At 45.4% G+C, this 24,284-nt stretch overlaps 1 protein-coding gene across 1 annotated transcript; it reads right to left on the bottom strand.

The window, feature by feature from the left end:
* Positions 1 to 1,477: 1,477 nt before the first annotated feature.
* On the bottom strand, positions 1,478 to 22,340 carry Apmap (adipocyte plasma membrane associated protein). The gene is made up of 9 exons (XM_048453412.3): positions 22,181 to 22,340; positions 16,603 to 16,719; positions 12,162 to 12,277; positions 8,284 to 8,376; positions 7,019 to 7,135; positions 5,775 to 5,949; positions 5,150 to 5,284; positions 4,557 to 4,749; positions 1,478 to 2,544 (listed from the first exon to the last, which is right to left on the bottom strand). The coding sequence occupies exons 1-9, from the start codon at positions 22,270 to 22,272 to the stop codon at positions 2,335 to 2,337; spliced, it is 1,248 nt and encodes a 415-aa protein (XP_048309369.2). The 5' UTR covers positions 22,273 to 22,340; the 3' UTR covers positions 1,478 to 2,334.
* Positions 22,341 to 24,284: the final 1,944 nt, after the last annotated feature.

Here is a 24,284-nt window from a genome sequence, read left to right as displayed (position 1 = left end):
GCCTCAACAGCCTTGGGAAGGCCACCTGCCTCCTGTCCAGCCTTACAGAACACTATTCAAACTCCAGTTTAGTCATGTCCTGGCTATGACCCTGGGCGGTCACCAACCCTTGAGCCTCAGTTCTCATCCATACATGGCCACCCATCCCTGCGTCACTGATTCAACATGTACAAACTGGGTACGTGGTACACACGGTTTTAGCTACATAGGAGCTGAGGGGGAAGAACGGCTCTAGCCCACGAACCCAAGACCAGCCTGCACAACATAGCAAGACCACGTCTCGAAAAAACTGGTAAGACAGTATATGTGGAAAACTCTTAAAATTATACACAATACTCTGTAAGGATGGATATGTTGGCCATAAAAATCTCAAAAGGCATTTCATTACAACGTCAGGCAAAAAACTGACTCTTGACAGAGTTTTGAAACAGTATTGAGGCAAATTATTAATTACCTGGTTAATCTTCTGAGAATATTAATAACTCTATGAGAAGATGCCCTTTATGTTCATAAGAAAAGCATGCCACACATCTAAACCTAAGACAACCCTCTTTAGCACCTCATCATGTCAAATAACCAGATGAACACAGGAAATGACACTTGGGAGCTGAGAGAAACAGTTGAGTAAAAATCAAAAGTCCTTTGCTAAAAGTACAAGAAAAAAAAATTATACCTTCACCAGGGAAAACTTATTCCTGAAGGTAAAATTCTCTTCTCAAACCAACTGAGTCAACTTACAGGCGCAGGACATGCAGAGTTTTTACAGACTCGGCTATTCATGCACACCTGATGGAGGGGACACACCACTGCTATTCAAAGTATTCATATACTGTTCAACTTTCTTCCCTATAACGTTCTGTGAACAGTACTGACAGTTTAGCTGGTGAGACACAGGTTGCAGTCACGGTCTGAAGTCCATCTTACCACAAACCTACTGTTGCTTACTTCTAAAAGCCAGTCCCAGAGAGGTGACGTAAGATTAGGAAAGACAACTCATCAAACCCCAGCCACTTCTCCAACTGAACATGAGCAGTGTGGGGAGGGAAGGGATCAGCCAACGGTTTTCATTTACCGCACCTACCGATTCTTTTTCAATTTTTCTATCATTAACTATTCAAACTACCTTCCTATCAAATGATTTCCAACACTGCAGAGAGCCAGTCTCTTCAGCGTTCTCACACCAGGAGAAAAGAAACAGGTGCCGACGCAGAGGAGACCAACAGGAGAGACGGGCAACACCAACTTACCTGGGATGAATCAAAATGGGGAGGGGCCACCTGCGGACCCTGGGAGCCCTGAGGGGTCCCCAAGCTTCAAGTCTAAGCAAATCAGATGTCTGTTTGGCCCCAAAACAATCCCCTTACCTAAACAGTTTTCATACTGACACTGTTAAACAATTAAAGCAGAAAAATAGAATAATTAAAGTAGAGAAGAAACTCCCAGGCCACTTCATCAAAAGGAATAACCAGCAGCAAAGTGAGATTTATATTATTTATTCTTATCAAAATTAAGACCAGTGTATAAACATACTTGCCAAGAAATAAGCAACTCTGAGCTTATTACATTAGCACAAACATCACATCAACAGGCCGCTCCTCACATTTGTAGGTCTAAAGGTAAGAATCGAACCATAAAAAGGCCATTTTTCGTAAGCACCCTGTGCAGGGACAGGCTCGCTGGGTCACCCAGTTCCAGTGGAGGAGGTAGTCACAGAAAGAAGCCCAGTGAAATCCTCTCGGCCACTGAAAACGCTCTGGCATGAAAAGAGGCTGAGTCACAGCCTGCAGAGGTTGGGAGGAAACCCCTTTACTGTGGAGGAAGATCCAAGTATTCTCACACATCTCACGTGGCCCTGAGAACAAAGTTTCTGCTTGTGTGACCCCAGCCAGCAACCTCAACACACCTGCACTGGCACTTCCATGCACCCCCAAAAGCGTGACCCACTTTAGAATGAAGACACTGAACGTGGCAGACAGAGCCGATCGCAGCAGAAAGGTCCCTGCATAGCTAATCCCCTACTCTTATCACCAAACCCTGAGCCCTGGGACAAGTGTCTGAAATCTTCCAAGTCCTAGAGAATTTGTGTACTTAGCATAATTTTTGTAGAGGATGGCTTTCCATGAATAGTCTTCTCCACAGCAGATACACTGTTTCCCTCAAAAAGTGACATCAAGTCCAGGTGAGAGGCACTCTTGGAGACCCACACCTTCTCCAGGTTGCAGCAGCTACTCCCACACTTCCAAGGACAAAGCTATGTCCACGGCTCCCTCCAGACCGATGGTGGCTGAGTGTGATGATCCCTGGCATGCACAGTGGGAGCAGCTGCTGGGCTGGCTAAATGGACTGGAGGCTGAGTCTGCAGATGAAGGGGGATCCGAAGGAACCCAAGTACAGGTGTCCGTCATGTTCATGGGCCTCACTCACATAGGTGACCACCAGTCCATCAGGATCATGTAGGCTTCTCCGGAAGGCACCGCTGTCACTGACTTCTAAGACCAGGCTATACCGTGGCACAAACTTCATCACCGTCTCCTGACTGAAGAGCTGGAAAAGAAATATCAGGGAGAAGAGTGTATCTTCTGACTGCAAGCAACTTACCACACAACTTCTCATCACCTAAGAGTAGCCCAGCATCTGGGGATAGGGAGATCACATAGGGCAGGGGCAAAATCATGTCCCCCACTCCCATGCAGATCTGACTAAGAGGTCAAAGCTGCAGAGGGACAGTAAAGGCTTAGCTAACCACCGAGAAATGCAAGATCACATTTTAAGAAAGCACACTGAAGTCAAGCTGAGAACCATCTTTGCTCACCAGAACACTGGGTCAAAATCAGTACAGCTTAACCCCAAATCCTCTAGTTGGGTTTAAAATACTCAAAGAGTATAAGAAGCATGAGATGGGAGTTTTTTGTTTTTTGTTTTTTGTTTTTTTTTTCGAGACGTTTCTTTGTAGCTTTGGTGCCTGTCCTGGAACTAGCTCTTGTAGTCCAGGCTGGCCTCGAACTCACAGAGATCTGCCTGCCTCTGACTCCTGAGTGCTGGGATTAAAGGTGTGTGCCACCACCACCCAGCTGAGATGGGAGTTTTAAAAGTCTTTCACAGTCACAAAAAGGCCGGGAGGTTTAAGTAAGCAAGTCCCTCCTATGATATCACCCCTGGGCAAGCCCACTTTTGTCCTCTTCCTTGAAGCCTGGTCTGCAGCCCCTGTGGGCATGTCCCTGCACAGTGGTGAGCTGAGCACCTCTGAGCACAGCTACAACAGATGCAGCCTTGTGGAGCTCAGAAAAAGCTTCAGCAGAGAAATCCCTTGGAGAAACATGATTTCTGGCAATAGAGAAAGGTACTGGAAAGGAGCAACCTGTGTAGAGTTAGGACCAGGCCTGAGTCTCCTCAGGGAAGGCAACAGCTATAGCATGGCTGTACTGTGGGGAACTGGTTAAACAGTAAACACGTCTATGCATGGCAGCAAGCACCTGTAACCCCAGCACTTAAGAGACACAGGCTGGTAAAAAATGAGTTCTAGTCGAATCTAGGCAGTTATGTAGTAAATCCTGTCTCAAAAACAAAGAAAAGACATGCGAGATAAGGGGACCCAGGCATCTCACTGTAAGACGAGGGAGGTGCAAAGATGGGGAAACTAAGAAAACTAGAATAAAGCCCAAAGGTTTCGGTTATACTACAAGTAATCTGCATCAACTATGGCTTCAAAATTTAACCTAGTAGGAGAAAGAAATGTAGGTGCAAACATCTGCTTGTTTCCTAGCTTTGCCCCGAGGAACCTATAAACAGTGCTGACCGAAAGGATAAACACTTGGCACCCAGGAGCCCAGAGAAATGGCCAATTTCAGGACAGGGAAAAATGCAGTATGAGTGTGTTCATTCCTCAGAATTGAAACATTCCCTTCTGGAGAGGAGAGAGGGGCTCCTAAGATCTGGGAAGCCAAGGAAAGTCATGAGGCTCACAGGGTGGGAAGAGGGCAGAAGCAGGCTGAAATAGTCCCTATAGACAGACAGCAGCAGGACTAACAGATAGCGGGTGGCTCCGAAGTCAGGAAAGTGAAGAGACAAAACACTCAGAAGCAAGGAAAACAGAAGGAAGAGAGGACGGAGACTCAAATGTTTCAACTTGTTCCCTAGGCTAAAGAATACAGCCTGTTTATAGTACCAGGTGAGTCCCTTTGTCAGTAAAGTGCTTACCACTCAAGCACCAAGTAAAAAGCCAGAAGTGGCAGCACACGCCCAATGCTGGGGACATGGAAACAGGCAGAGCCCTGAAGCTCAAAGGCTGGACAGCCCTGCCTACCCGATGAACCCCAAATGAGAGACCCTGATTCACAAAATACAGTAGACGGTTCCAAAGGACTGACCCGTATGGTTGATATCTAGCCTTCACACACATGCACACACCTAAGTGAACACATACATATACTTAAAAGTAGGTATGACAGGTACCAAATATTCTATCTAGAACTGTAAGTTTGAGCACTGTTCAGGCCAATGGAAACAGACCATTAGACACATCCATCTTGCTTTCTGGAATCAGTTTTCATAATTACCTTAAAAATCATTCTCTTAATAAAAGGCTTCTCGGCTAAGAAATCCAACATGGAAAACCCAGGGTTAGCACGAATTGTCGCAGCAGCAACCCAGTACCCGCCAGAGCTGCTAGGCCGGATATTGTCAGGAAATCCAGGCATGTTCTCCACAAACATATCTGCCCCTCCTTTCATCAGGCCAGACACATAGACTCTGAAAAACATGCCCAAGTAGGCAATATAAAGGAGAAAAAAATTTAAGGAAAAAATTTTAGGCAAGCACAAGACTGGTCTTAGTTCAAATTTATGTACGGAAAATACTACCCATGCGTCTGTCGTGAATGCAAGCAGAGCGGCTGACACACGTCTTGAGGACCTCACAGGCAGGAAGAACCAAGCCCACCGGATAGGGAAATGCACTGCAGGCTACACAGATGGCATGGCCTCAAGACCCAGTCTGGACTGTGACCCTCGCACAGGCTGGGGCATGAGGAGGGAAGCCCACCCGAGAAGGGACCCGAAGAACTCCAGACATTCCTTCAACTCGCTCCTATCCTGCCACAGCCATGACAAGCTCTGGAGAAGCGACAGCTCTGTTCATGCCACACACACACCTTCGTATCCTGGCCATGGTTGTCTCTGCAACCAGAACGAAGTCTTCCTCAGGAGACAGCTGAACGCCATTAGGGAACCGCAGCTGGTCCAACAAAACCTTGACTTCTTTCGTCTCGGTGTCATACTCCAGCAGGCTGGGGAGGCCCGACACCGCAGTCACAGGGGGGAAGACCTGAGACCTCCCGTGGGTTTGGGGAAGGGAAAGTGACTCAGCCTCCCACTGGGGTGATAAAACCCAAGTCAGGGGTCTGTATGGACCTGGTCCCAAGCTGGCTAGTAAGGGCCCTTCCTGTCCACACCAGATCCTGTATCACCTTACTGACCAGAGAATTAGGTCAACACAGTGAGGGTTAGCACACCAACCTTTAGGGGCGTGACTTGAAGCTTAGGCCTGCTGGGGGGCCTCAGCCACTCTGTCTGGAACCCCTGTGGACAGACTTCACTGTACTTGCTCTGAAGAAGGGAGATCACACTGAGCCATGACCTGACTCCAGAGCCACTACGGTCTTGTTCCTAGACACTGACACTGTGCTGAGACCCTACTGTGGCTTCCAGCAGAAACAGGGTCTGTTGCCTGTCGCTGTGGCTAATCTACTAGAGGGAAGGCCTGAAAGAAAGACTTGCCGCCCATCATCAGTGCCCTCCATCACCAGGAACAGGTAGTCCCGCCTCTGCCACTTGCTGCTGGAGTCCGTGAAATAGATCTTCCTCCCATCCCGAGTGATGGTGAGATCATTCACAAAGGACATTTTCTTTCCCTCAATGGGAGTCTCAGAGGACAGCAGCAGTTTCACCGCACCTGAAGTTACAAAAAAAAAAAGAAAATCAAAGATGTGCTGTTATTTTAGGAACTTGTTCCTTGATAATGTCACAATGTTAATCAACCCAACCAACGTCAAGAGAAAAAAGTAAAATGAGCTTTTCTAGTCCCCAGTGAAAGCAGTTATCAGTTATTACATGGAAATCTTATTTTTTAAGATGAAACTTTACCAAAGGCAGAATTATAAAGATGAAGAACATGTTTTTTATTTGATAACAACAAACTTTTTTAAAATCTAGTACTATGTCAGTTGGACAGAAAAAAAGTCAAAATATTCTATTCATCTGCTTTTACATTAAGCAGCAACAAAAGTGAGTTTTTCAAACTAGCTAGGAATGAGGGACACAGTGCAGTCCTAGGCGGAAGAGGTAGAGATTGGAGGAGGGCTTAAACTCAGTAACTGAAGGCCAGCTTGGGCAATACAATGAGACCTCTCAGTTAAAAACTCAAATAGCAGAAGGGACATATATTGAGTGCCAAGCTTCCTATCTACACTATTAGTTAACCCTGTGTAAGAATCCACAGGCAAGGTCCACTATTAATCTTCCCTATGATGTGGAAAAACAGGAACAGAGAGGCTATATAACCTCCCCAGTCTTAACCACCAGAAAGTTGAGACCAGGCTGCAAAGCCCATGGGCAAGCCCCAAGCGTAGATCCTCCATGCTGTCCTCCATAGAGAGAGTACACAGCACATATTATAATACCAGTTCTGGTAATATCATGTCCAGTCATGAGAGAGAAAGGAGAAGGAACTGTCTAAGGGGGGGAAAAGATTTTCAAACAGGAGGCTGAGGAGTAAACTCAATCCTTCTGAAAGGCAGTGGCTGAAACAGATGTCGAGAAAAACTGGTCAGGGATCGAGGCAGGCTCAGAAAGGGAGCTCTCTGCTGGTCAACACAAGTGTCTGTAGGCAATACTTGTGCTGTTATTTAGTAAGAAAACACGGTAGTTGTCTGTAGACTATATTTAACAACCTTATTAAATGTGCTTTATGTGTATACTGTTTGAAAGAGCCAAAAATATGGAAGAAACAAGTCGTCACATACGTTTCCGAGGATCTACTTCAAATAATCCTTTGTATGCATCAGCCACAAAAAGAGTCCCATTGGGCCCTGCCCGGATGCCCAGGGGTCTTCCACAGGTAGGTTCATCATCTCGGGTTTCTAGGAAGATAAACAATAGGAATCGGCGGCCTCTCCAAGATTCTACCTGTGCCCTCTTCAGTGTCCAGGTATCCTTTCCACACCTCCCTAAACAGACACCATGCTGTACAGAGCAAAAAGACCACGGCGTTAGAAATGGACCCGCCCATGCAGAGGCTCACTGCAAGAAAATCGGCATGGGTGCTTACTTTAAGCGCTACCACAGCGTGCACTTACAAAATGAGCACACTATAAGGTGCTTACTGCAAAAGCTACCGCACCACAAGGGGTGCTCACTGTCCAGTGCTCGAGGGAGGCGCTGAGTGCAGGTGTTATGTATGCAGTGGAAAGGGAAGACTGAAGAGACAAATACAGAGTGTGAGCATGGGTGTCCACGGACACAATGCTTCCTGAAAAGGTCCCCGTTGAAATGGTAGACAGTCACTTCTCAGAGAACCCTAAGTGACTTTTATTTTGATTTTGTATGTTTATGCTTCTTTTATTTTGAAACGAAAATGCATCATTTTTATAAAACATCCCAGCTATCAAAAATAGTAACTAGGCTATAAACTGTAGTGATAGAACACTTGCCTGGCAAACAGGAAGTCCACCAGGATACCCCAAAAAATAAATAAGAAATAAAAATTTACAGTAAGTTAACTTAAAAAAAAAAAACAATGGTAAGAAACCTGTGGACCAGCTTTTAAACAGTGTGATTGTCTGCTCATCCTTTCCAAGTGTAAATGATTTAATGGTTCTCAGATTTGACTAACACAACTGAAATCCCTGAGGAGCTACTAAAGAGTCACATGTAGGCCCCGGACAGTCACAAATTTATTTTGTGACTTTATTGAAAGCAGCACCCACACCCACAGCAATGAACAGCTGAAGTTCCCACAGGGCAACCAGAGACTGAATGGGAAGAGGAGGGGATACAGCACCAGGAAATACACAGCAGGTACGTGACCAAAGCCCAATGGGAAAGCTAGGACACGAGAGTGACTGCCATGGACTCCACTGGGCACTCTGAGGACAAAGGACCACCTGGCAATAAAAAAATGGAGTGACACCAGTGTGTCCTGTCTGACAAATGGTCAGCAGTTTTCCAATTATGAAAGTGACATCCAGGAGATAGGGACAGCCTTCTGAATGATGTGTCACCAACTTACTGCAAGGGCCAGAACCAAACCGAGCGATGGTCTCTACTTCCCCATTTTCAAGTTTTACAACTCTGCCATCTGCTGTGCCAGTAAACATTACATCTGTTTAAGAAAACAGAAAGGGGAAAGATCATTAAAGGGCTGGCAAAAGAGTTATGACCACACTGTCTCTTCTATACAGCAAGCAATTTGGCTGTATTTCAACAGCCAGAAAGGAAACAGCAATTGTAAAGATGAAGGAGAAATGATGTATGGAAAAATTTTAAATCCTTAAAATTTAAAATAACAAGCCAGCAGTAGTGGTGCACGCTTTTAATCCCAGCACTCAAGAGGCAGTGGCAGGCAGATCTCTGTGAGTTCAAGACTACCCTGATTTACAGAGTGAGTTCCAGGACAGCCCAGCTAGGGATACATAGAGAAACCCTGTCTTGAAAAACAAAACAAACAAACAAACAAATAAATAAAGTAACAAAACTATGGAGGCTCCCTCAAAGGATACAACTGTCCAAAGTCTGTACAAAGGCAGTACAGCAGACCTATGTGTGTTATAGAAACTGAATAATTAAAATCATGCAAGACAGAAAGTATCAGTCCCCAATCAGCTGACTCAGTGATGAATTCTCCCTTAAGAAATTACAGCCAAATCTCTAAAATCTGCTTCAGAAGACCAAAGTTGAAATAATATATCTTAACTCATTTTATGAATTGCAACTTCTGCACTGCCCTAACGACATTAAGAGAAACTACAGAATAATATCTCACAAACAGATGCAAGCGGTTTAAAGAGACTGTATGTTTCTAATGCTACAACATTCTGAAAGGGTGAACAACGCAGAAATTCAAGTCACTAGTAGATGAGAGTTAAAGAGGGAGGGAGAACACAGGTGAATTTTAGGATGGTGAAAATATCCTCTACAATGGCATTATACAAGTGTCCAAATCCACAGAGCTAACAATTCTAAGAGTGAACCCTAATTAAAAAAGACAGTGGGAATAATCACCCAACTATAGTGGGAGATAGCAACAGTAGAAAGACTAAACCTGTGTGCTGAACCTAACACCCATTCTGATAAAATCTCCACTTTTTGTTCCGTTACTGTAAGTCTAAAACAGATCTTAAAAATAGTTTGCTCTGGTCCAAAGCCCAAGGCTGGGGAACTATTCATAGGTCCTAGAGGAAACCTACTGTTGTTTTGCTAAATAGAAATTGTGTCAAACTGCCTTCTAAATACATATGTTTATACACACAGATTAGCGCTGCCCTCAGCCTTGATCAGACCCTTCCTTTGCAGTGGATGATGGCTAATGCCTCACTGGTATTAGGATTCTTAACTGGTCAGACTGCTGGGGACAAATGACCGCTGAGTGCTCAGCCCTCATCCATACCACCCCCTCCAACATTCAGGAAACATCCCAGAAGAGGGGACAGAGAGAATGTAAAGCCACAGGATGGAGGAGAATGCTGTGAAATGCTTTCTTCTGCATGTGGCATGGCTGCTGCATTCATGAATTATGGTTACCTACACAAAACGGGGCTTGTCAACATTTCATCACAGACAAGGGAGGGACTCAGGAGGAACTCCTTGAGGAGATACTGCAATAGTGGCTGCTGACGGAAGCGAGCAGTTTTCTTCAGTGATACAGCTATGCTGTCCACACTCTCTCTAGTAAATAACCCCCATCAAACTCTTTCAGTAAGACACCCTAGTTAAGCTCAGTGGATCATTTAAAAAATAAATAATAAAAACACAAGCAAAAATATGTGAAAACGTCTTCCCAACTCACTGGGAAGAGCAAGGCATTCAGAGGGAGCGAAAACAGGATAAAGAGGGTAAAAGCGTATATGGCATATATACATATGTGTGTGTGTGTTCGCAATTATTAAAGAATAATAACAATAAATACACAAAACTGGAACCATTTTGAGCATCTTTGACAAAGAGTAAACAAAGTAAGTTTTATAAATATTGGGAGTCATGCAGCCTAGCGTTAGATCAGTATATGAATGCCTATGCAATGGCTTTCCTTGAGGCAAGACCCATGGAGATGGTTTCTCACTTGGCAAGGACCAGCTGACCTGGGGCAGCACAGGACACTGCTGGACTTGCCTGGATTGAAGGCTCTTTTCTCTTTCATTATGTTGTTGATTCTTTTGGCAGATTTTAGTCTCACTTCGTCACATGAAAACGAATGTGACAGCTGTGATTTTCCCTGGAAATGCTGTCCTTTCTTGAATGTTTTCCCCTAAGACTTAGCAAGGGTTAATGCTTCTCAAATTTCTTATCTGGAATTACTAACTGCAATTCCTAAGTCAGAGAACTTTTCTAACTTGATAGAGGCAGTTAGGATGATTGGGTCATAACACCACCTAGTGGAGAAAGGGACTCAGAACAGTACTGGCAGGAAACAATGGTACAGATGAGGAAACAGCACCTGAAACATTAGCCCTGTCTCACAGTTCTGGGAAGATTAAGGCGATGCATGCACAGATAAGGGCAAAGGCCTCCCTCAGGGACACACACAGTGCCAACTGTTGAGGTTGGGGCCCTGGTTACCAAGCATATGGAATCAATGGTGGGATCTGGTATGCGGCAAGAGGAAAAGTTGCAGTGCAAACTGTGGGATGGGCGGATCTACCGTTACCATACACAGGAGCTCACACTGGTGGAAGAACGGGATGGTGGAATGGGAAAAAATGCCTTGTCAAAGTCTGCCCTTTGTAACTTATGCCAACTGGCGTAAGTGCTGCAAGAACAGGATGTGCCTGGCTTGATATTTAGTTAAGCTTGAAAAAATGTTAAACTCTATATCTGGAATGAGGCTATGTAGGAGGTGAGAAAATGTGTTTAATAAATAAACTTTGAGGTTAAACAAACTCTCAAGGTTCATCTTGGACTCCTACTTACAAGCAATTCAAAATTCACTGTCTAGAAAGAATTTCTGCACTATTTCTGCTACAGAATCTATATCAAAGAAATAACAACTGCTGAAAAACATTTTTAAAAATGGATCACTTAAAAACAGATAAAACAAGGCACACTGATTGGTGGCTGTTCTCCTCTAGTGCCTTCCTGAGGCAGTCAGCACCTGCCAGTCTCCCCCAGGATACTCCCAAACAAAGCTGCACCAACAGCAGCAGCAGGTGTTCTGGATGCCAACTTATAGTTCATAACCACAAGAATAGAAGCAGAGAGGTCCCCTTGGGTTCACACCAAAAACGACACCCAGTACACCCAGCTCCTCAATATGGAGAAAGGCGAGTGCAGAACAGGTGCACTCACTAATGCAGCAAACAACGACCACCAAGCAATACTTCCTAAAACAGATGGGTTCCGTTCAGTGAAAACAGTGAGAATCACTCCTCTTCACTTCGAAATAAAACCTATGCAAAACAAAGACAAAGTAAGCAAAGAACTAGGGTGCTGTCAAGTACCACCTATCTAACTAAATAAATGAACTCAATGGCAGTGTCCGCATTGGCCTTTTGCCTCCTCACAATACGGAGCACAAGAAAATGTTCTGTGAAAACTAACTCAAAATCACCCCCACATAGCCCAGCATGGTAGTATGCACCTTTAATCCTAGCACTCAGGAGGCAGAAGCAGACAGATCTCTGAGTTTGAGGTCTGGTCTACAGATAGAGTTCCAAGAGTCAGAGCTACTCAGAGATACTGTGTCTTAAAAAACAAAACAAACAAATAAAACATACAAAAATGGAATGCAAACCAGACAGGGAATTGCTCCCCTGTGCGATGTTCACAGCTGAAACACAGCCCAGAGCTCCCCTACCAGGGAGCTGTGTGCCGCTGCAGCTGATCCCACTCACCCTGAGTAACAGCAGCCTGGAAACCAGCCAAGTGCATTCCACAGGTTCCCTGTTTACTTACCCCCAATATTTACCATGGACTCTGGCCCATTAAGTTGGTTCTCAAATAGCCTTTCTGCTTGTCGCAACTTTGTATTTGGTTGCAGAACACCAAACATTAAAGGGGGTTCTTTGAAGCTGTAAAACAATACAATTGCAAGGATTTGTGTGTTAAAATATTCATGAAAGAAAACATTTCCTGAAGACCCATGGCATGTCTATCTCCCTGTTCTGCTGTGGGAGCTCCTTCTGCTCCATAACACCCTTGAATACCAGAAAAATAAAGGTTAAGGGGGAAAATTCAAGGATATCAAAAAAGATTATAGTAGGAAATAATGTGAAAATACAAATATTGCATGCCCCCATACCTCAGACACTCTGAGGATCTCATCCCCATCCAGGGCCTCAGGACAGTTAGACCTCCTCACAGCCTGTGATACAGAGAGCCCTCTAGCGAGTACCTCTAGCGAGTACTGTCTGCCTGACACCGGGAGCGCTCTGCCGACCTCCCACAGCTGACCACCGTCTTGCTTCATGTGTAAGGAAAGGGAGGGAACAAGCCACAGAACAACATCCAGAGCTCACGACCTCACACAGGTACATTCTGCTGAGCCCTGGACCATCCTCCCCTCCCACAGAGTAACTCCAGCAACTTTCCTCCAAACCCATCCCCATCCACAGGCAAAAGTGCCATAGTTCCCAGCTACTGCTCAGGCCACTTTTAAAGAGACTGCACCGTCTTCCCAGGTCCTCTGCTGCCTCTGCCCTGGCCAGTGTCTTCTCCCCTCCGCTTTCTATCTCTACAGTCTATTCTCAGTCAAGCCGTTCACATCACAGCACAGCACCTGCTTGCTGATCCCTGCAAAGGTCCCATCTCACTGACAACCAGAGTCCTTGGAGTGGCTTCTTATGCTGCCCAGGCTAGCCCTGTCACCTCTGCTACCTTGTTGTTTCTTCTGATCCCCATGCCAGCCCCCTTTGTAGGATCTTGAGCACCAGGTATCTTTAGTACTTAACTCTCCCATAAACTCCTCTTTCTTCCTTGGTGAAGCCTACTCTTAGCACCCAACTTAAAGTTTGCCCTCCCTGGCCCTGGCCCCATTCTTGCCCTAATCTTCCCATCACACTTATCCCCTTCTGTGTGGACCAGGGATTCCTCCTGCTTCCCTCTGCTACATCTCAAGAACCTGGCAGACAGGGCGTTCCCAATGCACACTGCTAAGGAGGAGGAAGAGCAGTATTCCCATCCTCCCCACAGCCTTGCCATTCAGCAAGGAGAGGCAAGGGGACTAGGGCAGCTGCGAATGTGGGGGATAAAGCTCTCTACTCTGCCTGCCTCTCAGATCTCAACAATGTACTTTACTCTCTGTTGCCACTTCTGAGTCACCCCCACCCCCAGATTAAACTCTCCTCTTCTCCCTTTGCTCAGGCTCTCAACCATAGCTTTCTACCAGCAATAAAGGCAAACCCCTTCAGCTGTTTAACTAGGAAGTTTCAGTGCCTGCCTCCTTTGGCCAAGGAGTTCAGTTCGGACCCTGACAGGCCCAACCACCAAGCTGAGCTCGCAAGGCAAACCACATTTGAGCACAAAGTCAAGAACAGAGGTGCTCAACCTTCCCCACCTTGGCTTAAGTCCTTCCACTCAGGAAGTTTTCAAGAAGCATCTGCATGTTTAGCCCTGTCCACAGGCAGCCTGAGGGCAGGCCCAGTAGGGAAATAAGAAGAAAATTTAAAGCCAGGCATAGTGAGTGCCTCATGCCTATCATCCGGCACTCAGGAGGCCAATGCTGGAAGATTGCCACAAGCTCGAGGCCAACCTGGGCTACAAAGGGAGACTTTGTCTCAAGGCTTGAGGGCAACAAAGACAGGGACAGGTAGACACGGATACAAAAAGGCAAAAAGCAATCAAGTAAGGTCCCCATAGCAGTAGTTGGCAGCAGGGGACAACCACCAGGAAGCCCAAATCAGCCAATGTCTTGGGGCCTCCCCTGGCTAGCCAGGACACAGGCATCAGTTAAAGCTAAAGCCAGTGACACTAGGTCGCCCTTGCTAAGTCTGCCTGCGGCTGTACTGTTCATGTCGTTGTTTATCTTTTTGTTGTTGGTGTAGTTTCTCACCAGAACCGTGTGTGCTCTTTCCTCTGGGATCAAGCTCACTAAACCCCTTCGCGGCTCTGTCAACTCAAATGTCCACATGCAGGACAGTCCTGAGGCATGCCATCTTAGAACTTTGCTCCAAAGCCTCCACTGCAATTTACATCTCAGGGCCTGGGAAAGCAGTTGGGTTTCTGCTCAGAAAGGAAGGAAGGGAATGATTTCCATAAAGCATATGGGTGGCTCTAGGTATCGAAAAGATAAACTTGTCTACATCTTAACCCTTCTTGCCTCACCAGGCTCCCCTACAGAACAACCAGTGCTCACCTTGAACAACTACAAATCCTCACCGAGCTGTTTCTCTGACTGCCACGGCCACACATCCCTTCTCAGCTAAGCTTCATCATCATTCTTCCTACATGCAAACTGGCCTTCCCTGAGAGCAAAGGATTTCAGTCACCTGCTGTGTGCCTCTCCCCTTGTCAAGGCTGGCTCTAACCCAACTTCTGATCACCATTGCGTGCACTACTCCCTCCCCTGTCTTAGTCAAGGAGGCCTAGGTCAGTTCTGCTGGGAGAAGACTGACTCAGTTTTCTCCATGTCAGGGCCTCTGGCCAGGCGGTGGCAGCGCATGCCTTTAATCCCAGCACTCTGGAAGTAGAGGCAGTCAGATATCTGTGAGTTTGAGGCGTGCCTGTTCTACAGAGCTAGCTCCAGGACAGCTAGGGCTATTACACAATGAAACCCTGTATCGAAAAAAATAAAATTAAAACAAAGGGCCTCTGACCTCTGAGAAGACTACCATAAGTCCTCGAGCCTGAGGCTCAGACAGGAGTATGAAAGAGTACCACTGGTAACACATAATTAGAACCAACCCCGCACGCTGACTAGGCCAGCACTCCCTCTGGATCGTAAGATGCAAGCTAATCCTATGGCCACAGCACTATGCACCTTTGTTTGTGGTCAGTGAGTATTTGGGTTTTGGTTTTACAGTGTTCAGGATCAGACTGAAGGTCTTTGCACTCGCTAGGCAGGTGCTCTATCCACATCTCCCAGACCCCTCAGTTCCTAAAGCTTAGAAATTCTAAATCCAGCAAACAGGTGACTCTTCCCCATGTCCACCTCAGAACTGAGTCCTCCCTTAGATGCTGAATATGTTCTAAGTAAGTTGATTCCAACATAAAAATCTTAATAAAACCCAACACATTATTCAGTAGTGTTTATTGTCTTCGCTCCATAGTTAGACAAAGTCCTGTATGAAGTCCTGAACGCTTTACATGGAGTACTAACTCATCTAAACTAAACCTGAGAAGACTGTACTGCCACGAGTATCTCCAAGGGGAACCAGGAGTCTTCAAAGGCTTTTGACATGCTGACTTGGAGTTTCACTATTGCAGAATCTATGTGAATTCCCTAGATGAGTTTGTCAAACTTACTCAACCAAATGGAAGAGCTAGGGTTTCCTTTGATTTCTAAAGGTGGGAGATACACAATGATTAAGAAATTAGAGGTTAAAGAATTGAGAGAGCTCCTTCACAAAAATCTCAACCTACCTCGTTCCCTTACTCTCCAGGCCAAACCACACAGCCCTTCTACAAGCAGTCCAAGTTCAGTGTCAGCAAACACCAATACAAGCCTGACTGCCCCGCTGTGATCACAAACATGACTACATGGTAAGGGGTTTTCACCTCACAGACCTCCATTGGTGAATTATAACTTAGCAAAAACAGAATACTAATTACACATCTTAAAAATTAATTATTTATAAAAGTTACATAAGGTGATTTAAATCACTGAAGTGTGCTTCTGCTACTTCAAATGAACTAAAGTCAGTTACTTCTAACGCTTAAGCTTCTTTAATTCTGATTTTTGTAGCCAGTTTCTGTTACAATGGCAAGGACGATTTCACACATATTGAGTTTGTTATTATTCAGGTATCTGTACTGGCCTGCCCTTGGGGTCCTGACAGGCTATGTCTTCAGCTGCAGCAACTAACAGCACCTCCTGTGAACATTCACTATGTTCCTTTTTAAAAGGTGGGCCTTGCCCACCTCCCATGTCCTTCCCTCTCTTCCCCGCTCACCCATTACTCTTGTCCCCAGGGACCGGTCTCTGCCCCCCAACCCACCCCTTCTCTGCCCCCCTACCCGCCCCTTCTCTGCCCCTTCATTCTCCTCTTCCAATAAACTTTCTGTTGCACGGTGTGACTCTTTCCCACTATTTCTTTTTTTAAATTATAACAGAGTTACATCTAATTCAACATGAAAACTCAAATGCTCTCCTATACATAACCAAGTTCCAAACCACACTGATTCTATTGCACACTTCCACTTGACGGGGGACCCTTTCCCAACACTGCTGAGCACTTACCTGAGAATCTGAGGATCTATGGGGGACTCCAACAGCATCATGGCTCCAAGCAGGGGAATGACAAGGGAAACAGCCAGCATCAAGAACGTCATTCGGAAAACTCTGCCACTAAAGGAGCTGCCAGAAACCAAGCAGAATGAAATTCAGCACAGCCACACAGTGACAAACCTGTCTGCTCTGGAGGTCTGCTCTGAAGCACAACCGCTCACCCAGTTTCCCCACTGCAAGGTCACTGGCTTTATGAGTCACGGCTTAACTTTAGCGGTTTGTCAATCTTGGCAGACAGGACTATTTCTTTGTGTACAATCTTGCGCTGTGTGCAATACTCTGGTCAGTTATACTTTAGATATTCTTTCTTTTAACAAAATTTCAAAAGAAAAACTCAAAAAATTGATGAATACAAAATGCAATGGGAAAGCCAGGCACAGCTCACACTTTGTAACACTAGGACTTAGAAGCCTGACGAGGGAGGATTGAAGTGCAAGGCCAGCCAGGACTACATCCCAAGATTCTGACTCAGGAAAGACAGGACAGACTTGCAATGATGCAATGAACACAGTCACATACTCACCTATAGAGAAGATGAGCAAGGGGGTGTGTGTGAAATTTTCCTAAGGAAACAGGAGTCCTGCCAACTGAGCCCCTAATTTCTCAAACATTTTATACCTGCCCATTTTAGGAATAAAAGGAAATCCTTGCACTTCTTTGGTGGAGCTCAGCATATGTTCCTAGGGAATTTACATAGATTCTGCAGCTAAAATTCCAAAAAGCTTTATCAGTCTAAGAGGTACCTTTGGAATCTGGGTAGCTTCCAGACAAATGACAGGAATGACCAGAACTCCTCACACACATTATCAATCTTATCTGGATTCTAAAAAGTGACAATCTTTAGCTTCTTGCTACATAAACCTCATAGAATCATTATCTGCTTATACAAATTAAATTGTAAGTTTACTAACCACTTGGTATCCAGATTAACTGAAGAGGGAGGGCAACAGAGGATAAAGGCTCTTGCTGCCAAGGCTGATAACCTGAATTCAATCCCCAGAACCCACATGGCAGAAAGAGAGAACTACATACACACTGTGGCACGGATGCCTAACACCTACACATTCACACATTTACACACATACACACACACACACACACACACAGAGAGAGAGAGAGAGAGAGAGAGAGAGAGAGAGAGAGAGAGACTTTTTAAAAAACAGATTAACTTGAACAACAACCAAAAAAAAAAAACCTAAAACTAAAACCATAAACTTCCAAGAAAGTTTCTGTCTGTAAAATTTAAATGTAGACTTAAAGAAAAAATGAGTTCTATCTGACAGAACAGATTAGAGGAAAGGATTTTAGTTTTGATATGCAATGCCCACAAACAAACAAAAAAACCTGTAAAAGGCCATGGTGCTGTCTCAGGACTCACGTTAATGCAACCACCATACACGTGACTTTGAGCACCTAGCCTCCCTCTCTAACCTGCAACAAGGCAACTTTAACCCAGAATCATTCATTCTGTTTCTTGCTAGCAGCTGCCACTTGTCCAACAATTCTGTACAGATGTCTTGGCTCCTGGGGTGTCAGCTTGCAGCCCCCATGTTAGTCCTTTCCCACCACTGTCAGTCCCTCCAGCGCTTAGAGGACAAGACAGGTCACACTCTTGAAGCCTCTACTGATGTGGCTGGGCCTGATGCGCTTACGTCCTCCTTAGCTCTCGGTCATAGAGCCAACTCTAACCCCAGCCCAGAGTTACAGGTGCTGCACTGTGCAAGCAGCTTGTGTGAAAGATTCTCAGAGCAGGATGTCTATGCTCAGCCAGACTGCTGTGTTCACTCACTCGGGGACTTCCAGGTTCCCAGACCTTTTGAGGACAGTTACCAGTGATCTGATGACCTCTTGTACAGTAACACCAGGCATCACGGAGCCTCTGTGCTGTCCACCAAGGGAAAGAGAGAACTTCTATGACGTGGCATAAGATCTTTCAGGTTCGTTCATGTATTCATGATATACAATATCAGTATTACTCCTTTTACTGGTTTTTACTGATAGAAGACAATCCCTCCGCATCACGTGTGTGTGTGTGTGTGTGTGTGTGTGTGTGTGTGTGTGTGTGTACACCAAATATGTGTGTGTGTGTGTGTGTGTGTGTGTGCCACTTAAGGACATCTGTGTGTGAATGGGGAAATGGTTTCTCCCACATGCTGTAACTATGATTACTTTTTGGATAAAAGGTATCTTAATAGAATGAAGAAAGTAACTGACCAACATTACACTTATTCTGCACACATTTATTCTGGCCTAAGATTAACATTTTGACCAGCCCTCCTCACTATTGATCCTGGGAATTCAGAGTCCACGTCAAGCCCTCCATGTTTTCTCCATGTGTCTCTCCTCAGAGACTGTGCACCTGCATAAGTTCAGCTGAAAGAAAGAAGAACACCTCCAACCCTGCTCTCACTCAGAGAACACCACACACTCCCAGCCTAAACTCACATAGTCAGGAAACTTATTTTCCAGGTGCAGCTTGAGCAACCTACTTGTTTGTCCAAATTTCTTAAGAGCCTAGAGCAATACTTGCTCCCTTGAGGACCTGGGCATCCTGAATTGCCCGCAGTCCCTATGGAAAGGTCACAGTCACAGTGATGCAACCTGTTTTGACAACTTACAAAATCCTCTGCCATTTCCCCAGCCAAATCTGAAGGGTATTCTCCAGCTCTCCCTGTATTTGCACACCAGACCACAGGGCCTTGAATCAGAGAAAAAGACATCAAGAATCCAAGAAGGAACTGTGAACTCGGTAGGAAAAAAAAATCTATAGGCTCCAAATCCATGGGGTACAAGCAACCTTGGGTGTCAAGAAGCACAAAAGCCCAAGAGCAAGTCCCATGGTTTAAAGGAGGAAACCATAAATGTGTTCCTTTTCACACTCCTTCCTCCTAGGATCACTTTTCCTTCTTAAAAAAAAAAAAGAAGAAGAAGAAGAAGAAGAAGAAGAAGAAGAAGAAGAAGAAGAAGAAGAAGAAGAAGAAGAAGAAGAAGAAGAAGAAGAAGAAGAAGAAATTAATGTCTTAATGGAGCAATTAAAGAAAAATAAGTTAAAAGACCCATTTGAAAACACACTCAGGCAGTCCTGAGATGAAAACATCGTAATCCCAAGTCTCTTCTTCTCCATCTTAAATTGAAAAATGGGACTTGGACCTGACAAATACTTCTCTAAAAGCCCTCCACAGCTTACTGAAAACACTGTTGTCGAATTCTCGATGTATCCTTCACTCCTAAGTAGCTGTGTGTATTAAAAAGCAAAGCCTTCTCTTCCTAGACAGAGGGGTTTTCAAAAGATAACTTCATCATGTAAGGATTACTCTTTCTATAAAGGTCCTGAAGCATTGGGAAACCAATGCCAAGCAGTAGGTCTAAAGGGCAGTGGCATGGTAAGCAACTCACTCATCTGTGTCCCGCACTGAACAATCAAATCTGCCATGTCGCTCACTCAGACATCCCGGAGCCTGAACACCAAAACTCGCTGCCAAAGCACAAATCTGGAAGATGCCCCTCAACCACTGTCCAACTGCCAGTCCCATCCTTCGTTTACTTGCATCTCATCTTTACACTCTGTAAAGTCACTTCATTCAAAGCATCTCACTCACAGCGACCTCAATAACCTCTCCAGTCAAACAGAGTGAATGCTGCTTTTCCTGCAAGTCGGGAAACTTCTCAAAGGACTGCTAAGGGCCCTTTTCACTATTAAGATCTTTCTTCTGTTCTGATAACCTAATAATCAATGTTTTCACCACTCCATTCTGAAGCAAGTCTAGCATAGTGACATTGCAACAAAATGCACACTCAACTGTGTAATCAAACTTAAAAAAAAAAAAGGAAAAAACCTCATACTGTTTTAAGTCAGCTCATGATCTTGTGCTGGGCTTGCATGTTTTAGCAAGTCTACAGTTTAACTTTTTGTTTGTTTATACTTTCTTCAGATTCCTTGCTTTATTTTCTGCACTGGATCTGAGGTGTACCAGGTACGTGTCCTACCTCTGAGCTCCCAACTTTCAGATATCTTTACTTCCCAAAACTTTCCTGATTCACCTTGAACCCTAGACTCTTATGGTAAACAAGAAGATAACTGGACAAACTACTAGAAATTACCACAAAAAAAAAAAACCCAGAGCTGATGAAAAAGACAAATAGGAATGTTATAATAGCAAGTGAGGAAAGGAAGGTGGGTGACGAGAACTCACTTTAGAAGCAACCATTACAGATCACTAAAGAAAGATAAAAGACAATAAACAGATTTACAAACAGCAAATTCAAAACAGTGTAAGCACAAGAGTAAGACACTGGAAAAGATCAAGTAGAAAGAGACAATTTTGGATTAATTTGTAGTCATTAAGGAAGAAATCCCCATAGAAAACTTTTTTAAAAAATTCACTATGTCCCTTTGCCTGGGTCAGAAGTGTCACAGCCCATCTACCAAGGCCCCCAAGTACAGGGTGCCCGAGGCTTCACTGCACCTGAGCAGGGCACTCAACTGCTCTGTCCCTTTTCCTGGTTCTCCTGGTTTCTCAGCCAGGCTTGGTCCCTCCTTGCTTGGTTACATCCTTAAGACTCGCCAGCCATTAGTAATTAATTCGCAATATCTACAACCAGCAGGGTGAGCAATCTGTCCCCAAATCTACCCACATTTAGCAAGGCGAATCCTAGAAAACGGGACCTCAAAGCAACCTAAAAGGCTGGTCTCCCTAGTCAGGACCCACGCTAGCACTTCCCTGTTCTTTCACAAATGTCTTTCCAAAGCTAAAGCATGGTCTGTATTTATCTTATCATCATTAGTCAATAGAATCGACCATCAGAAGCAAAAACTGTCTCTCACCCAGTACGTACAACACTCCTCATCACACTGCTAGTGACCAAGTAAATACTTCCAACATTTCTATCACATAAGCTAACTGCACAACTTCGAGGCTGATCTAGAAATTCACAACATGAAATTCACGTCACAAAACTGGAAAGTGATTTTTAAACGTCTTATATTAGGGTTTAAGGAGCATGCTTCAGCTTTTAGCTAATAGAACATTCTTTAAAAAACTGAAAGCTGGGGCAAAAAGGAAATTTAATAATCATCAGTAACTACTGTCCCTATCAGAAAATCTGCCAACAATGTCGGTTCTCTACTTCGCAGCGTGGAATACACACTGAGCGGCGGCAGTAGGTGCAGAAGAAGATCTCCGCAGGAGGGAGACCCCCGTATCTTTTCTGACTTCCCTTCAAGGAAAGTGAAAAACGGGAACGCAAAAGCGGCGGGCAGGACAGTGGCCAGGTGGCTGTCCCGGGAGTATCAGAGGATCCAGCAAGGGCAAGACGGGAAGATGCCAAAAGGCGATGGCTCCAGCAGCTGGGGTGCGTGGAGGGACAGGGAAAGGCCGCAACAGCGAGAGGGCGGACAGCCCGGGTGCGCGCGAGATCTCGCCCCGCAGACGCGTCCCGCAGGTCAGAGCCCGGGTCCTCGGTCAAAGTGGGGTTAATGCAGGGGGTTCTCTTCCACAGAGAGGATGGTCCCAGTCCAGCTCCGGCCTACCTGCCCTCCTTGACCTCCGGGGCCTGGCCATCATCCGTGACGACCTGCGGCCGCGGGGGCCGGCGGTGCCGCAGCCCATCTGCCTCGCTCATTCTGTAGCTGCACCACCAACTCCACCGCCTGCGCCGGCAATGAACGGCGCGGTGGCCAGGACTGCCTCCACCGGGCGCGCGGAAATGACGTAGAACCTAGCGACGGAGAGGCATGCCGGCCCCGCCCCTTTCGGGAGATTGGCACAGCCTCGGCGAATGGCGAAGGGGGACTTCTTAATCCCACCAAGTCTGGGTGCCAGGCCGCAGCCGGGGTCTTCCGCACCTCTGAGTGTTGGCCTTAATGTCCGCAGTAACACGCGTGCAAAGAGAGGGTGCCACTGATTCTTAACGAACTGTGTGAAAAATTACGCGTTCGACCTCTTGGAGTGCAATGGTCCCCGCCTAAAATCGTTCTTTTTTGAAATGATTTCCGGAAAGATTCAAAATGTTTCCTTTTGGTTAAGATCAAATACTGACTACTAGATCTTCAAGTGTTTATACAACAGAAATTTGATAAAAATTTCTAAAAGGAGTTATCTTTAGGTAAAGACAGGCCCAAGTAGAGAAGACCGCTAATAGCAAAATTTGGGAAATCATGAAGCCAGCAGCCGGTGGTGCTTCCACAGTATTACAACGAGTCAAACATACTCCAGGAGTTGGGGTGAGCAGACCACAGGTAAAGCCCCCTACCCCTTTTTTGAAATTAATGGGAGTCTTACTTCAATCAATATACATTTTAATACAGTGATGACTTTAAAGGAAGAAACTTGACCTTGTGGACGGGGATATGGTGGTAAGATTGGGAGGAAGAGGCAAGAAGGAGAAACGTCTTCCAGGCAGCAGAAACCAAGTCCTGTTTCTTAGGGCACTGGGAACGATCTCTAGGATACACGTGTTCAAAGTGCAGCCACTGAAGTTTCCTTGTTGCACTTGAAGGTTTTGCAGTAGCCGACATGGCGTTATCTTTTTAGCACTAGATGGCGCTAGAATGCCATCTTAATCTTTTCCTTTTAGCTTGAGGGACGTGAAGATTTCTTACACTTACTCAGTAGGGTTCCCGGGTTATATAATTCAGGCCTAGGCACCATCATTGAAGGCACACAGTATAAAAATCGTATCATGGGTAATTTTAACAAATACTGTGTGGTCTGGAACCTTCCTGCTTGCCTGGATGGCTTACCATTTCTGATTTCATATCTCTTACCTTGTCATATTCTTTTTCCTTACGGTACATTTTCCTTTCACCTCCACCTAAGCCACTTGTTCCTCGAATTCTAATTGATCTTAATAATAAAAACCAGGAGTCAGATAATGGGGTGGGGGACAACTGAAAGACCAGAGAACAGAGCAGCCAACCACTAGTTCTTACCTCTACAAAATCCTCAGACAGAATCGGGTATCCTGTCTCCATGAATCCTCAGACTGAATGCCTCTCTACGAAACCTCAGACCGAATCCTGAGCTCCTGTCTCCTCTGGCCTTATATTCCTCTCTCCACCCAGCCATATCATTTCCCATCTCCACCTCTCTAGTGCAGGGATTAAAAGTGTGAGCCACCACCTCTTGGGTCCTTTTCTTTTTTCGACCGGTTCAAGCTCACATTGCCCAGGGTGGTCTTGAACTCACAGAGATCCATCTGCCTCTGTCTCCAGAGTGCTGGGATTAGAGGTATGTGCCACCACTGCCTGGGTTCTATGGCTAATTCATGTGGCTAGTTTTGCACTGTGACCTTCAGGCAAGCTTTATTTGTTAAAGCACAAACAAAACATCACCACAGCCATTTTTATCATCCAGAATTCCCTTCAAGTATTGTTGCTGAAAATCTCTTCTTCAGTCCCCGGAGGATCTTCCTCTCTGGAGGCTCTTTGAATGTTCCTAAACTGTCACCAGAAGCCTATTGCATCCTTGATGTGTATCCCCTGCCCAGAGTGAAATAAAAGCACATGGACCAAAGCAGCCAGGCCTGTGCACACTAGAAATAATAAAAGAGTTGAACACGCGGAACTTGCTACATAACAGAATTCACCAGAGGGCCCGTGAGAGCCCTTCCGAAAAGGGCAGCTATGGAAGGTC

Source organism: Myodes glareolus, chromosome 10 (genome assembly GCF_982192425.1).
Source record: "Myodes glareolus chromosome 10, mMyoGla1.1, whole genome shotgun sequence".
NCBI classification, from domain to species: Eukaryota; Metazoa; Chordata; class Mammalia; order Rodentia; family Cricetidae; genus Myodes; species Myodes glareolus.
This window is presented reverse-complemented; position numbering and strand designations above follow the sequence as displayed.

What these genes read in the sequence shown, in the direction of transcription:
- Apmap (XM_048453412.3), bottom strand. Translation starts at nt 22,272, where the DNA reads ATGAGCGAGGCAGATGGGCTGCGGCACCGCCGGCCCCCGCGGCCGCAG. An exon ending in ATAGATCCTCAGATTCTCAG is followed by an intron (nt 12,278 to 16,602) that starts GTAAGTGCTCAG and finishes ATTGTTTTACAG; the next exon opens with CTTCAAAGAACCCCCTTTAA. An exon ending in TTAAGAGAATGATTTTTAAG is followed by an intron (nt 2,545 to 4,556) that starts GTAATTATGAAA and finishes TTTCTTTTCCAG; the next exon opens with CTCTTCAGTCAGGAGACGGT.